General features: G+C 38.5%; 1 protein-coding gene across 1 annotated transcript in view; it reads right to left on the reverse strand.

Annotated features, from left to right (window-relative positions):
- Positions 1-4,076: 4,076 nt before the first annotated feature.
- Positions 4,077-16,190, reverse strand: part of LOC126285376 (uncharacterized) — a 70,030-nt gene continuing 57,916 nt past the window's right edge. The window contains exon 5 of the mRNA XM_049984702.1: positions 4,077-4,247. Coding sequence (XP_049840659.1) covers positions 4,195-4,247 — 53 coding nt within the window. The 3' untranslated portion in view covers positions 4,077-4,194. The remainder of the gene's footprint in view (positions 4,248-16,190) is intronic.

Here is a 16,190-nt window from a genome sequence, read left to right on the forward strand (position 1 = left end):
TTAGGGAGATATTTTCTAGAAAGGAAGCACCAGATTCTGGAGAATATGAAGATAGTACAAGCCGTTCAAAGTTTCGTCATAAAAAACAGGACCTGTCATGTAATCTCCAACTACACCTGCCCAGACATTGATTGACCACCACCTCTGTATTCAGTGATCTCATTGCCAGCAAGGATTTGCTTTCACCCAGTAGTGTGCAATATGGAGATTGATTCCTCCCATGTTGTCGAAGTTTGCCTCATTTGTAAAGAGAGTGCATGTGAAGAAAAAGGGATCATGATGTATTTTCATATTGGCCCCTTGAAAAAATGCCAGGAATCTCTCAGGATTCCCAGGCTCAATTGCTTGGGTGATATGTAAATGATATGGCTGAATCTGATGAGTCAAAAGGTGTCAGTGACAATAGCACAAACTCCCTGTGCAATCGCCTCTCTCAGGCCCATCTTTCATCTCTGCCTTTTTGAGGTCTCTCTTTCAGCTTGTCTTAACAGAGAACTAATTGTAACCTTCATAGGATAATGGGAATCAGGATACCTTTCAGCATACAATCTTTGTGTGGCTGCATAATTATTGTGACACTCACCAACAATTTTTATCATTCTCACTATTTCTAACAGCATGTACTCAGCCATTTCAGAGCGACTGGAGTCAGAAAATAAATTGTACTGATCATGTTTACTATTATTGGTTTTCTTAGGTTTTTGCTTCAATGAAACATATGACAAGTGTGTTGCAGGACTACTGGCTCATTACAGTGTACATGACACATTTGTTTACATATGCTCACTGTTGTTTACACCACAACATGAAGCCCAAACATTTACTATTCAAGTGTGCTCTTTCAAAAAATTACTTATGTATCTTATGGATGTGTGTCTTTCGAGTGGGCACCTTTACATATTTCAATATTGATGTAAATAGTAAAATAATGAAGTACCCATGGTAATCTGTCTTTTCAACTATGGAGAGAAGGCAGAAATGAAAGAGGGGCCTGAGAAAATTGATTGCAAGACAAGGTGACTCAGATACATTTTTATCTTATGGGCTCCAAACATTCATGTAGAGAATAATTTTGCTTGTATGGATTTGGAAAAATTTCGCTTTTCAGGAACTCATTAGAGTCTCGCGAGACAAGATTGTTCTGAGTCCCACGAGATGAAATTCATCAGAGTTTGATGAGGTGGAATTTTTATAAATCCCTTAACACATATTTCTATCTATGTCCATAAGAGAAAAATTTAGGAGAGTCATGTCAGTCAAGAATCATTCTAAGTGAGCACAGCCAAGAAATTCTGTCTCCAAAGGTAAAATTTCTCTGAATTCCCAGTCATGATTTCAAATTCCCTGACAATGACACTCGTTAGTTAGTCTCAAAGCTCCACCATTTTCTTCTCTGATTGTGCTAACACAAACACAAAGCTGGTCTCTGATCTGGCTCCTTGAAACTGATATACATTGAGTTCCACTAATGTCGATGATATTTGCTTTCAGGTTAGTCCTTACTGATGAATTTCAAGGCCATTTCAAGTTCACAAGAATTTCACTGGTGGACAGTTAAGAAGCCATACTAGATTTACACTGAAAATTTTTCCTGATCTCACTTAATTCTCAAGATACTGGTAACCTGGGAAAGTTACAATCAAGAGCCCCCTGCCGACAAACCATTGGTTTTTCGAAAAAAATATTCCCTACAAACAACACCTTTTTTCACATAGAATATGAATATACACTCCTGGAAATGGAAAAAAGAACACATTGACACTGGTGTGTCAGACCCACCATACTTGCTCCGGACACCGCAAGAGGGCTGTACAAGCAATGATCACACGCATGGCACAGCGGACACACCAGGAACCGCGGTGTTGGCCGTCGAATGGCGCTAGCTGCGCAGCATTTGTGCACCGCCGCCGTCAGTGCCAGCCAGTTTGCCGTGGCATACGGAGCTCCATCGCAGTCTTTAACACTGGTAGCATGCCGCGACAGCGTGGACGTGAACCGTATGTGCAGTTGACGGACTTTGAGCGAGAGCGTATAGTGGGCATGTGGGAGGCCGGGTGGACGTACTGCCGAATTGCTCAACACGTGGGGCGTGAGGTCTCCACAGTACATCGATGTTGTCGCCAGTGGTCGGCGGAAGGTGCACGTGCCCGTCGACCTGGGACCGGACCGCAGCGACGCACGGATGCACGCCAAGACCGTAGGATCCTACGCAGTGCCGTAGGGGACCGCACCGCCACTTCCCAGCAAATTAGGGACACTGTTGCTCCTGGGGCATCGGCGAGGACCATTCGCAACCGTCTCCATGAAGCTGGGCTATGGTCCCGCAGTGTAGAATAAAAAATAGGGGTTACCATTCACAAAAATGATCTTGACCTTTGTTTGACCTTGGAAACTGAGTTTAAGGTCATTTTGAGGTAGCCATTCCATGACCCCCTTTGCACCTTATGTACAACTTTTACTAGAGGCTTTTCTTGCAGAATTATGCAGCTCCATAGATAGCGGCCAGTATAGATTAAAATGGGATACCCTGTATAGGCAGGGGGTGATATGTCTTGTTTAATACATAGATGAAATACACTCCTGGAAATTGAAATAAGAACACCGTGAATTCGTTGTCCCAGGAAGGGGAAACTTTATTGACACATTCCTGGGGTCAGATACATCACATGATCACACTGACAGAACCACAGGCACATAGACACAGGCAAAAGAGCATGCACAATGTCGGCACTAGTACAGTGTATATCCACCTTTCGCAGCAATGCAGGCTGCTATTCTCCCATGGAGACGATCGTAGAGATGCTGGATGTAGTCCTGTGGAACGGCTTGCCATGCCATTTCCACCTGGCGCCTCAGTTGGACCAGCGTTCGTGCTGGACGTGCAGACCGCGTGAGACGACGCTTCATCCAGTCCCAAACATGCTCAATGGGGGACAGATGCGGAGATCTTGCTGGCCAGGGTAGTTGACTTACACCTTCTAGAGCACGTTGGGTGGCACGGGATACATGCGGACGTGCATTGTCCTGTTGGAACAGCAAGTTCCCTTGCCGGTCTAGGAATGATAGAACGATGGGTTCGATGATGGTTTGGATGTACCGTGCACTATTCAGTGTCCCCTCGACTATCACCAGAGGTGTACGGCCAGTGTAGGAGATCAAGCCCTGTGTGCCTCGGTCGTATGCAGTCCTGATTGTGGCGCTCACCTGCACGGCGCCAAACAGGCATATGACCATCATTGGCACCAAGGCAGAAGCGACTCTCATCACTGAAGACGACACGTCTCCATTCGTCCCTCCATTCACGCCTGTCGCGACACCACTGGAGGTGGGCTGCACGATGTTGGGGCATGAGCGGAAGACGGCCTAACGGTGTGTGGGACCGTAGCCCAGCTTCATGGAGACGGTTGCGAATGGTCCTCGCCGATACCCCAGGAGCAACAGTGTCCCTAACTTGCTGGGAAGTGGTGGTGCGGTCCCCTACGGCACTGCGTAGGATCCTACGGTCTTGGCGTGCATCCGTGCGTCGCTGCGGTCCAGTCCCAGGTCGACGGGCACGTGCACCTTCCGCCGACCACTGGCGACAACATCGATGTACTGTGGAGACCTCACGCCCCACGTGTTGAGCAATTCAGCGGTACGTCCACCCGGCCTCCCGCATGCCCACTATACGCCCTCGCTCAAAGTCCGTCAACTGCGCATACGGTTCACGTCCACGCTGTCGCGGCATGCTACCAGTGTTAAAGACTGCGATAGAGCTCCGTATGCCACGGCAAACTGGCTGACACTGACGGCGGTGGTGCACAAATGCTGCACAGCTAGCGCCATTCGACGGCCAACACCGCGGTTCCTGGTGTGTCCGCTGTGCCGTGCGTGTGATCATAGCTTGTACAGCCCTCTCGCAGTGTCTAGAGCAAGTATGGTGGGTCTGACACACCGGTGTCAATGTGTTCTTTTTTCCATTTCCAGGAGTGTGTATTGCTACAGTGTGTCATATACAAAAACACACACAAAGGAAAATATTTTGGTGGTAACCAGATTTTCCATTGCACTGTGAATTATTTGAGAACACGTCAAAGAATTTCAAGAGCAAATATTTATATTTGTTACAAACATAATACAAATACAAAAAAAAAAATCAAAAGATAAATTAATAAAATTTCCTTGCAGTTGGTAGTAGCATATACAATAGCTCCCTTACAACTTCTTGTAGTAACTGTATATAATTAAGCCAAAGTAGAGGAAAACACCTGCAACAAATAAGAGAAGGATGACAATCTCTTGGTAACAGGATTAAAATTGATTTTAATACAATCTATTTTATGTGATTGGGAATACTAGATAATTTTGACATCTCAGCGTTCAACTTACTTGATTAAAGAGAAGGATCTTACATCAGAACAGTTATAAATGAAAATTAAAATTCACTTCAGCTGAAGAAGAAACCAAAAGTAACTAATGTATAAATGCATAGACTTTCTATTATTGTATGCAATCCACTCGGCTCCTACTACAAAAGAAAGGAAGATATAATGTTGTATTTAGGAGGTGCGTAGCGTAGAATTCATGTTCTTGGCCTGTGCTAACCTGAGGGAAGGTGAAGAACCACAAAATGTTGGCACTTTTTTCATTTGTTCCTTTTCAACTTTTTTCCCTTGCAGCCATTACAAAAACTTCTTCGGACTTTTCTGTAGAGCATTAAATTTTCTATAATTTGCTTTGATTAAATGTATTTTAATGGCACATTCTTACCAAGATACAGAACTTCAAAGAAACAACAAATTTTTCAGTTCATCAAAAAGCTGTTCAGGGCCAGTTATAGCACAATATTTTTAAAAATGTAATGTACACTCCTCTGAAGATCAATGTTTACTAACCCCAAGAAGCCTCCTCCCCCCCTCCCCTCCTTCACTGGAATGTTAACTTCTGTATGGGTTTGAAAGCTGAGAAGTCAGGTAGGTCAGTGTCACATGGAGACTGGAAGTGGTCAGAACTTTTAACACTGTGTGTGCTGTCCTCCATCTCTGCCTTGGCTGTTGTTAAAAATGGGACTACTTTTTGTTGGCATTGACCAAGCATAGAGGGAAGCAGCATAATAAAAGAACTACGTAGTAGTCAGCAAAAGGCTTGGAAGAGCAGCTGAATGGAATGGACAGGGCCTTGAAAGGAGGATATAATATGAACATCAACATAAGCAAAACAAGAATAATGGAATGTAGTTGAATTAAATCAGGTGATGCTGAGGGGATTAGATTAGGAAATGAGACACTTAAAGTAGTAAATGAGTTTTGCTATTTGGTTAGCAAAATAAGTGATGATGGTCAAAGTAGAGAGGATATAAAATGTAGACTGGCAATGGTAAGGAAAGCATTTCTGAAGAAGAGAAATTTTTTAACATTGAATATAGATTTAAGTGTCAGGATGTTGTTTCTGAAAGTATTTGTGTGGAGTGTAGCCATGTATGGAAGTGAAACATGGACGATAAATAGTTTAGACAAGAACAGAATAGAAGCTTTCGAAATGTGGTGCTACAGAAGAATGCTGAAGATTGTGTGGGTAGATCACATAACTAATGAGGGGGTATTGAATAGAATTGGGGAGAAGAGGAGTTTGTAGCACAACTTGACTAGAAGAAGGGATCGGTTGGTAGGGCATATTCTGAGGCATCAAGGGATCACAAATTTAGTATTGGAGGGCAGCATGGAGGGTAAAAATCATAGAGGGAGACCAAGAGATGAATACACTAACCCGATTCAGAAGGATGTAGGTTGCAGTAGGTACTGGGAGATGAAGAATCTTGCACAGGATAGAGTAGCATGGAGAGCTACATCAAACCAGTCTCTGGACTGAAGGCCACAACAACAACACGTAGTATTTCTCAGTCGCTTGGCAGCATTTGAAGGCCCCTGTGTTCATTAGTTCCTTGGTGAAATGAAGTTGCTATAGAATAGCCACAACACATTTTATTTGTATATTACTCGCAATAAAGTAGCACTTCAATTGGAAGTTCCACAAGGGATGTGTTTCATCTTTGCAAGAAAGTCTGGCAGAAGGTGAAGTGATTGTTGTTAAGACAAGAGGAGCTGCCTGGCTTCCTGAATCCTGAAGCAGAAAAACATCTGCTGGTGCAGTTATTGAGAGTAGTGTTTGTCAAGAAAGGTACAATAATGAGAAATTGATTCTGAGTTATGTGCAGCATTGTTATGATGCTCTTAGACACACCCATACACCAACCAGATCATAAATGCCACAATCTGATTTTAACAGAAAGGACTTTTTATGTGAGGTAATGACTACCCAAGCACCTGAAGAAAAACAGGGAAAGCCAGAAACTATAAGACAAGCTGCTATAATCTGATTATATGAACACTTTACGAGATGACAAAATACACTTTTTTACACTGGTTAGAAAGCCAGGTGCTGGATAGGGACAATAAAATACAGTGACAGTTTAGCTAGTTGGATGATTTGGACATACATTTAGTTGCAGTTAATGCAGATTACCATGGAAAGTATCTTAAAAGAACATGAGGAATTTTGTACATTAAACAGAGAATTTCACAACTACGAAACGAGAAATGGGAATGATTTCCACAGAGAAATTCATAAAACAGCTATGTATCACAAAAGTGTACTATACCAACCCAAATCCTCTACAGTGATCTCCCCAAAGAACTAAAAATAATACCAAAACTGCACATATTTAAAAGAGAAAAAAAAACATGTTATTGAGCAATAGTTTTTACAGTATTGAAGAGGTTATGAATCATTGACAATAAAATCACAGTTAATATTTCCCTGTCATAATAAATATGTGTAATTACTCACATTTAAATACTTGCTGTTTCTATGAAAGTGTGAAACAGTGTTAATGTAAGAATGGAAATAATCTCTGGTGTGAGAATCACTAGCCTTTTTTTTTGTATGTTGTTATCCTACTTGTATATTTTTATGTTAATGTTCTTATAGTTCTATTAAAATTGTAATGCCTAAGTGACAAGTAAATTCAATTATAAATTTTCATGTAGATGCATTTTAAATTGTAATGTTTATTGACAAGTCCTATGTAATTTTGATGGACGCTAATAAATTGAACTGAATTGAATCAAATCTTCAAGCATTTTACCAAACCACTTAAATTCACCCAAAAAGTGGACATCATCCAACTACTATTATTGATGAATCAGTCTCTATATATAAAAGGCAATGTCCTGACTGATTGACTGACTCATCACCACCCAGCCCAAACTCCTAAGGGTAGAAACGTGAAATTTGGAGAAGGTGCTGTAGGCATTGTTTAAGAAGGGATTTTTCAAAATTCCAAGTCTAAGGTGGTGAAATGGAGGATGAAGGTTTTCTTTTTTTTAAAAAAAAAAAAGTCACCATTAAGGCAGTTTTGAAACAAGACCAATGAAAATTGGTATTTGGCATCCTGGTCAGAGATAAGAAATACATGTTCAAGCATTTTTCAAAATTTAATCCTATGGAGATGAAGCAGTGGGTGAAATCTTTTTTTTAAAAATATATCATTATTAAAGAACTACTAAAGTATTTTTAAAGCTACATCTATGAACATTGGTATTTGACTTCTTTGTTACAAATTAAAAAATATGTATTTCAGCAGTTTTGAAAACTGAACCCCTGTGGGGTGAAATAGGGGATAAGATTTTTTATAAAAATATTTTATTATGAAACAATTTTTAAAGCTAAATATATGAATATTTGAATTTGGCATCTCAGTTAGAAATTTAAAAAAAAAATTACGTGTTTTACCATTTTTGGAAACTGAACCTCTTTGGGGGTGAAACTTTTTCTGGAAATATTTCATTGTGCAAGCATTTTGTACCTAAATTGATGAAAATTCACATATGGCTTCTCTGTTAAAAACAAGATGTACACCTGTTACTGTTTTTGAATATTCAACCCCCAAGGGGGTGGAATAGATTTCATTGTGAAGCTAAATCTTTGAAAAATGGTGTTTGGACTCTCAGTTATAGGTAAAAAAATATGTGTTCCACTTGTTTTGGAAATTCAACCTTTAAAGGAGGTGAAATAGGGTCAGACTAATTCACTGACTCATCATTGCCCAGCCCAAACTGCTAAGGATAGAAAATTGAAGTTTGGAGAATGTGTGGATCCTATACTGTAGGCATTGTTTAAGAAAGGATTGTCTGAAATTCCACTCCTAACAGATTGAAATAGGAGACTAAATGCTTTTTGAAAGTATGTCGCTATTAAGGGAATTTTGAAGATTGAACTACGAAAACTGGTATTTGGTTTCACAGTTGAAAAGTAAAAAAATACATTTTTAGTATTTTTGGAAGTTCAACCACTAAGGGCGTAAAATAATGGGTGAAAGGTTTGTTGAAAATAAATAATTACTATGACAACTGGTATTTGACTTCTCAGGTAAAAGTAAAAGTAACGTGTGTTTCAATGTGTCTGGAAAGTCAACCCCTAATGGAGTGCAATGTGGGGATGAAGATTTTGTAGAAAATACTTTGTTGCATAAAAAAATTTAAAGCTAAATTTACGAAAATTTGTATTTCACTTCTCAGTTATATATAAATAAATATTTGTTAAGGGATGAAAGTTGCTATGGAAATATCTCCACAAGAATGCAAAAGGCATGATTAACAAAAACTGTGAACTCCAGCTACCAGAACTACTTTCAGGCCAGAAGTACATTCAAAAAAGACCACACTTACATGGCCTTAACTAGTGTTAAAAGCTTAGGAGGTGTCGCAGTTTGTGAACAACATAAAAATTTGATTAAAAGAAAAAAGAAAATAAACATCTCTGTAGGTCATACAGTCAACACAAGCAAAGAAGCAGGTACTAAGCTAGTGGAAATTATGTACACCTCCAGTGCAGGCAATAGTTATGAATGCAATTTCCTTAGAGTATTTACCTGATCAGATAGACGAAGACTATTGTCCAGATGTGAGAACAGCAAATAATCATGTCAAGGAGATATATGGAGCCTTGCACATTGAGTTTCAACAAAGTTCAGAATTTTCAGTGCTGTTCCCAGAACTGATGGTGGCCCTTTGGTTCTGAGTCGAGTGGAACGACTGAATCAGAGACTTCAAGGTTCTGTGACAAACTAGGCTGTGGTTTGCTGGACTTGTCACAGGGATGAGAACTGTATGGTCCCTATAATGGGTCATGTGTACATTGTACACCAGAGGCTGTTACTTAGATAACTGACTGTGTGTGGGGTGCACACAAAGATGTTTTAGATTACGTGATTCTCCATCCAATCCATATAATGATAACTGTAGGTATCAGTGTAATATGAAAAAAAATTACCTCCCACAGTTAAGAGTGTTAAAATCCAAAATATTCACAACAAAGTGCCAGAGTTTCAAGCTCTTCGTGGGAAAAAAAGTGAAGCTCACATAATACTTTGTACAGCAAGCTGGTTCAAGCCTGAAATTGACAGCAATGAGAGTTTTAAGGAAAATTTAAGTGTGTATTGAAAGGATAGGCAAATGGGAAAAGGGGGGGTATATTTTTCACAGTAGGAAAGAAACTGAAATTCACCAAGATAGGAGCTGAAACTACACGTGGTACTGTTTGGGCAAGACTCAATATCAGGGGTGGGCATAAAATGATAATTGGATCCTTCCATTGCCCACAAGACTCAGCTCCTGATGTAACCAAAAACCTCAGAGAAAACCTCAGTTCACTTATAAGTCCCCCAATCACACTGTAGTAAATGGTGGAGACTTTTGTTAGTTGTGGATGTTATAAGACGTTCTTTGTAACATTACTTAATGCATTATATAAAAATTACCTAGAAGATATAGTTTTGAACCCTACTCATGATGGAAGTATATAGACTCTAAAGGCAACAAACAGACGTGAGCTATTCGAGGATGTCCACATTGAAACTGGTATCAGTGATCATGGCATGTCTGTGGCAACAATGACAAACAAAGTGCAAAGAACAAGTAAAACAAGCAAAAAGATGTATATGTCCAATAAATTAGAGAAAAAATTAGTAGTGTTACATCTCAATGAGGAACTTGAAACTTTCTGCACAGGCCAGAAGAGTGTAGAGGAACTATGGCTCTAGTTTAAAAGAACAGTTGACCGTGCACTGGATCCATATGTACACAGCAGAACAATTCATAATGGGAGAGACTCTCCTTCATATATAGTCACTGTAAAAAAACTTCTAAAAAACAGTGATTACTGCATGATAGGTGAAAAAGCATAGGACTACAGATAGAGAGATGCTGAATGAAAACACATTTGGCTATCAAGAGCAATATGTGAGGCCTTCAGTTACTACCATAGTGACAAATGATCTTTTACAAAGACCAAAGAAATTCTGGTCACATGTAGATGCTGTTAGTGGCATAAAAGATAATGCCCAGTCCCTAGTGTATGAGACAGGAACTGAAATTGAGGGCAGTAAAGAAAAAGATGAAATGCTTAACACCATTTTCAAATGTTCTTTCAAAAAGGAAAATGAAGGAGAACTGCACCGATGTAATCCTCATAGCACTGAGCCACTGAGAAAATGAGTGAAATGAGTGTTATTGTCAGTGATGTTCAGAAACAGCTGAAATTGTTAAAACTGAACAAAGCTCCAGGGCCCAATGGAATCCCTGTCAGATTCTATACTGAATTTTTGGCTGAGTTAGCCCCTCTTTTAACTATAATCACTCATAGATCCCTTAGACAAAAAACCTACTCAGTTTTTGGAAAAAAGCACAGGTCACACCCATCTACAAAAAGGGTAGTATAAATGATCCACAAATCTACCATATAATATCCTAACATCAATTTATAGTAGAATTTTAGAACATATTCTGAGCTCAAACAAAATAAGACATCTCAAACAGAATGACCTCCTGCTTGCCAACCAGCATGGATTCTGAAAACATCGACCATGTGAAACTCACCTCACACTTTTCTCATATGACAAACTGAAAACTTTTGATCAAAGGAGTTAGGTAGATGCAATATTTCTTGATTTCCATAAAGCATTTGACTCAGTACCTATACCTCTGCTTATTATCAAAAGTACAATCCTATTGGGTATCAACTGAAATTTGTGACTGGATTGAGGACCTTTTGGTAGTGAGAACACAGCATGTAATCTTGGCTGGAGAGTCATCATGAGATGTATAAGTAGCTTGTTCAGGTATGCTTCAGGGACATGTGTTGTGACCCTTGCTGTTCATGTTGTATACTGTTCATGAACCTGAGACTTTTTTAAGATGAAGCAGTTATCCACAATGATGTACTGTTTGAAAGAAGCAGTGTAAATATTCAGTCAGATCTTGATAAGATTTTGAAGTGGTGCTAAGACTGGCAACTTGCTTTAAGTGTTCAAAAATGTAAAATTGTGCACTTCGCAAAATTAAAAAGCATTGTATCCTACGACTGTAGTATCAATAAGTGGCTATTGGAATTGACCAATCCATACAAATACTTGGGTTTAACACTTTGTTAGTATATGAAATGGAATGACCAGATAGGCTCAGTCATGGGTAAAGCAGATGGTAGACTTGAGTTTGGTAGAATACTGGGAAGGGACAAACAGTCTTCGAAGGAGACTGCTTATAAATCACCCGTGCAACCAGTTCTAGAATATTGCTCATGTGTGTGAGACCCATACCAAATAGGACTAACAGGATGTACTGAATGTATACAGAGAAGGGCAGTCTGAATGGCCACAGGTTTGTTTGATCCATGGGAAAGTATTATAGAGATGCTGAAGAAACTGAACTGGTAGGCTCTTGATAAGAGATTTAAACTATCCCAAGAAAGTCTACTGATGAAGTTTCAAGAACTGGCTTTAAATGATGACTCCAGGAATATACTGCAACGTCCTATGCATTGCTCACAAAGGGAGCATGAGGATATGATTAGAATAATTACAGAAGGCACGCTGTATTTGAATGGAATGGGAAGAAACCCTAGTAACTGGTACAATGAGATGTAATCAAAGTCGTGCACTTCATGGTGGTTTGCAGAGTATAAATATAGATGTAGATGTTGATGTGAGAGAGGATTTAATTGTCACTGATTTATTCAAAGAGTGTATCATCTGATTCAAGAACACTAACAAAAAAGCTCTGTATGGCTGAATGAAAAGATAAGAAATCTTCAAGAAGAAAAGCCTGGAGTTTTTGAAACTGCCATAAAGCTCAGTTTCAGAATATTCACACTCAAATTTTCAGTACTGATGCTTACCCTATATCAATAATTGTTTGGGTGTCTTGGAGCCTGTCTTCCCTCAAACACTGTTTCTCCTGATGTTTAAAGCTTTCCCGGAACACTGTTTCTCTTATTTCACCCTATTACTTTGACGAACAAATTAAGGTCCACTAGATCCATATTAGAAGAAATGCCTTGTTGTGGCACTTGCCATAATTATAGCACTGTGATCAAAATATTTTTAATCTTCTGTTATGATTGCAATGACTGCATTCATATACAAAAAGGCCACATCCAATTTTTTTAATCTTCTAACCACTTTAGTATTTTCAACTACTTACAGGGAACTTGCTAGGTTTAAATGATACTCTTTTTTTTACTGAGAAGATGAAATCAAATGGTCAACTATTTATCTTCAAGAATGCTGATTCCAGTGTCAACATAGTGAATGGGCAGGACACCTTTACTGCAATGGGAGGAATCATATGGCACTGTTACCTGGAGATTATAATGGTTTAGGCAGGACACTGTTTGATTAAATAAGTTGAAATAAAACAGCCATTTTTTGTTGTTTTACTTTTCTGTTTTGAAAGTTCTGTAATTCAATGGTATCTAATAAATGATTTCGTGTAATATGTTAAATCTCATAAGATTTATGATTCCATTTGTGTACTGGTAGGTCAAGCTTGTCCAATATATGTTTGCAATATTTTGCATTTACAAATGAAGCCATAATTAAGAAAATTTAGGTTAGCATTGTTATCTTTCAGTATTTTATATAATATGATGTATATCCTATGTAAAAGTCTTTTTTTTTTTTTTTTTTTTGATTGTATATGCCAGTGTCAGCATAAAATAAGCAAGGTGTTGTGGATTGTTAATTTAATAAATTTGCACTGTAGCTTTGTTGACCTGATTGTTAAGAAACATATAAATAGTAGGAGCACGAGGCTCAAGAGGGGCAGTTGGACACAGTTTGGAGACGCAACCACTGTATTGTATGTCTGTGTATTAATCTAATTGTTGTAATACAGTTTTGTCACTATGTAGTCTGTTATGTGGAGTGGGCTACCACTGAGAAGAAATGGTGCAGTTTGTCATAAATAAACCAATTTAAAACGATTTGGTACCTGGATTATTTTATGGAATTCACACAACTTGATCCAGTTAGCAGATAAAATGGACCGAGGCAATGACTATTTCAGCAGCAACAACAGCAGCAGCGGCAGGAAGCAGATTACTCTGAGTTACACCGAACTAAGATACGTTTAAGAAATCAACAGAGCTATTTATGTGTCACTCCAGAACTAATTACTAAAGTGTAACGTTTTGGAAACTGTTCACAACAAAGTGCCAGAGTTTCAAGCTCTTTACATTTGTCTCAAAGTAAGCCTTTGAGTGGTGGAGGCCAATGTGATAAGAAAGAAACACCCCAGTTATCACACGTTTCTTGAATGTCTATGGAACACAAGAATAATTTTTGAGGTTTCTGTGGTAAAATCATATAACCTCCTTTCAATGTTAAAAATTTCGCTCCAGCAAAATTTCACTGCCTCCCCCAGTAGTGTAACAAAGAAGTTTCATTACAAAGTAATCTGGTTAGTTGTTGAGCACTGAATCACATGTTGCTGCTCAGTGATCACTTCAGTTGAAGATCTCACACTCTATTTCAGTGAATAATACTTGTAATTAAAATGAAAACCTTCAGTATTCTGTCTTTGATACCCACACTTACTTAGCATCTTATGTTTGGCAAAGATAACCAAACTGGTTGACAAGCTATAATTACAGCCACATTTGAAAATATACAATGATCCAAAACCAACAGATGTGAAGCGGTTTAAATCACAATAGCAGTCTAGTCTGATAATGAGCATAGCACCTAAATAACCATCTGAATAGTATTGGAAAACAAGGCATTATTAATGTTATTATTAATTCAACAATTTTGGCTTACATGGTCATCGCTGGCTTATGAGAAAAAAATCGAGAAACGTACACAACTGCTAGGTCAGTATCACACGTATATATTCATGAGTATTAAAAAGATGCCGGTACTGAATTCCGGACTGAACTACAGAACATCACAAAATTCCAGAAGCAGAATACTCATATATTGATTAAAGTATAAGGCCTGGACAAAGCCTGGTAATATGATAAACAGAAGAAGCTCAAACATAAACTTGTAGGATCCCTCCACTTTTCCCAATTTGTAGATCAGTACAAGAAACATGCAGATTTGTTTCTAATATATGTGGGCACTAAGTAACATTATTGTTGGATCAAAAACATGTCCTGCTTAATTCCCTTCCAATGGTCTACAGACAGTCATGCACATCATGTCTTTTCAAGGTGTCTGAATTCATTTTATTTGAGCAAACAAATGATAGAGCACCAAAGGCATTGATTTACCCAGGACTCAGTACATGTAGAGATGCCTACCAAGGTAAAAAACATGATAAACTTCAAGAATTTTCTACACAAAGAGCAAGCAACTTTTATAATGTTTGCAGACTTTGAGCATCGTCTCGTTCCTGTTGAAGCCTGTATGTTGACCCTACTGCCTCAAATACAGCCCTTACATGCATCATGTATCAAGTTGTATGGTTATATGGCTCAAGTCATAATTATTTTACATCATTTGACATGGAAGATCTTGCAAGATCATTGCTCTCTCAGCTTCACGTATTTGCAGAGGATGTTGATGAGATCTGTTACACCCACATTGCTCTATCATGCAGGAAGTTGAGTTATTGTATGATAAAGCAACTGACTGCTATGTTTGTAGGCTACGATTATGAAATGCCAGCAAAAATGAGGTTACACATCATTCCCTCTACTGGCACATTTTGCAGTGCAGCACACAGCTCATGCAACCTGAGTTATAAACCCCATATCACTTATCCATCTTTTTCCACAATTTGAGTGGTACAAGCTTATGCTTTATATCTGCGCACTACACACATTGTATACCATTTCTTACATACTGGTCCATCTCCCTCTTCCTTGTCTTCCAACAGTAGTGCTCTGCCACTTTCCTATTCCTTGTCTTATTGCCTTCATGCACAGACAACATGTGATCAAGTGTTTCCCTTCAAACTTTTTCCTTTAACTTAGCTGGCAATACCACATCTTGCTCCAACCTAGTTATCTTATATACAGGACATCATGTACAGTGAACTGCAGCTGTGCAGCATACAGCTTGCAGTAAGCAACAGCATGCTGTCCTGCTTGCCACTGGGTAAGGCTGTGATTCAGTGTCTATATTACCACTATATTTCTGCTTAAACAATCTATGTTTCCACATTTATTACCAGGCTTCACACTTGCTCAGTATTAGTGCCCATCTTGTGAGTCTGTTAGAAGCCTTGCTATTACTGAGCTCCTGGTCAAATTGTTCTGGGCAATGATCTGTTTAGTGTCCTAACTGGGAGTACAGAAAAATATATTTTGTTTTTGCAATAGAGCCACCAAGAATTTTACACTGGACTTTTTGGATTCATTAAGACTCATGAAGCAGTACTTCAGAAACTTGCTGAATCCATGCATCATGAAGATCCTAGTAAAGTTGAATATGTATGAAATGAAGCAAAGTTGTAAATTGATATAATTAGAATCAGTACTTAAACACTGCCTTTACTTGCAATATTTAAAATATATGAAATGTAAATTAGTCTTAACCACTAAAGCCCTGATTCTTTAAAGAATCTAGCTTCTATACATAAAACAGCTTCAGATTCTTATTACTTTACAAATGTGTTCACGTCTTAAATATTTGATGTTAAACATGTAAGCAAGAAAAAGTTTAGAAAAGTTGTGAAATTATGCTTAAATTTGTTGGTAGTCACTAAGTGCTCTCATTATAAAACACTGGATGTATATAGCCTGGGTAATTTGTTCTCTGTTTTAAGCAAAAGCTAGTTTTTCATGCATCTCAATGTTTATGACATCAGATCTCATGAAATTTGTGTCATACAATGATATAATTTTCCAGATAAATTCATTGATATATGTGA

The sequence above is a fragment of the Schistocerca gregaria genome, chromosome 8 (genome assembly GCF_023897955.1).
Source record: "Schistocerca gregaria isolate iqSchGreg1 chromosome 8, iqSchGreg1.2, whole genome shotgun sequence".
In the NCBI taxonomy this organism is placed as follows: domain Eukaryota; kingdom Metazoa; phylum Arthropoda; class Insecta; order Orthoptera; family Acrididae; genus Schistocerca; species Schistocerca gregaria.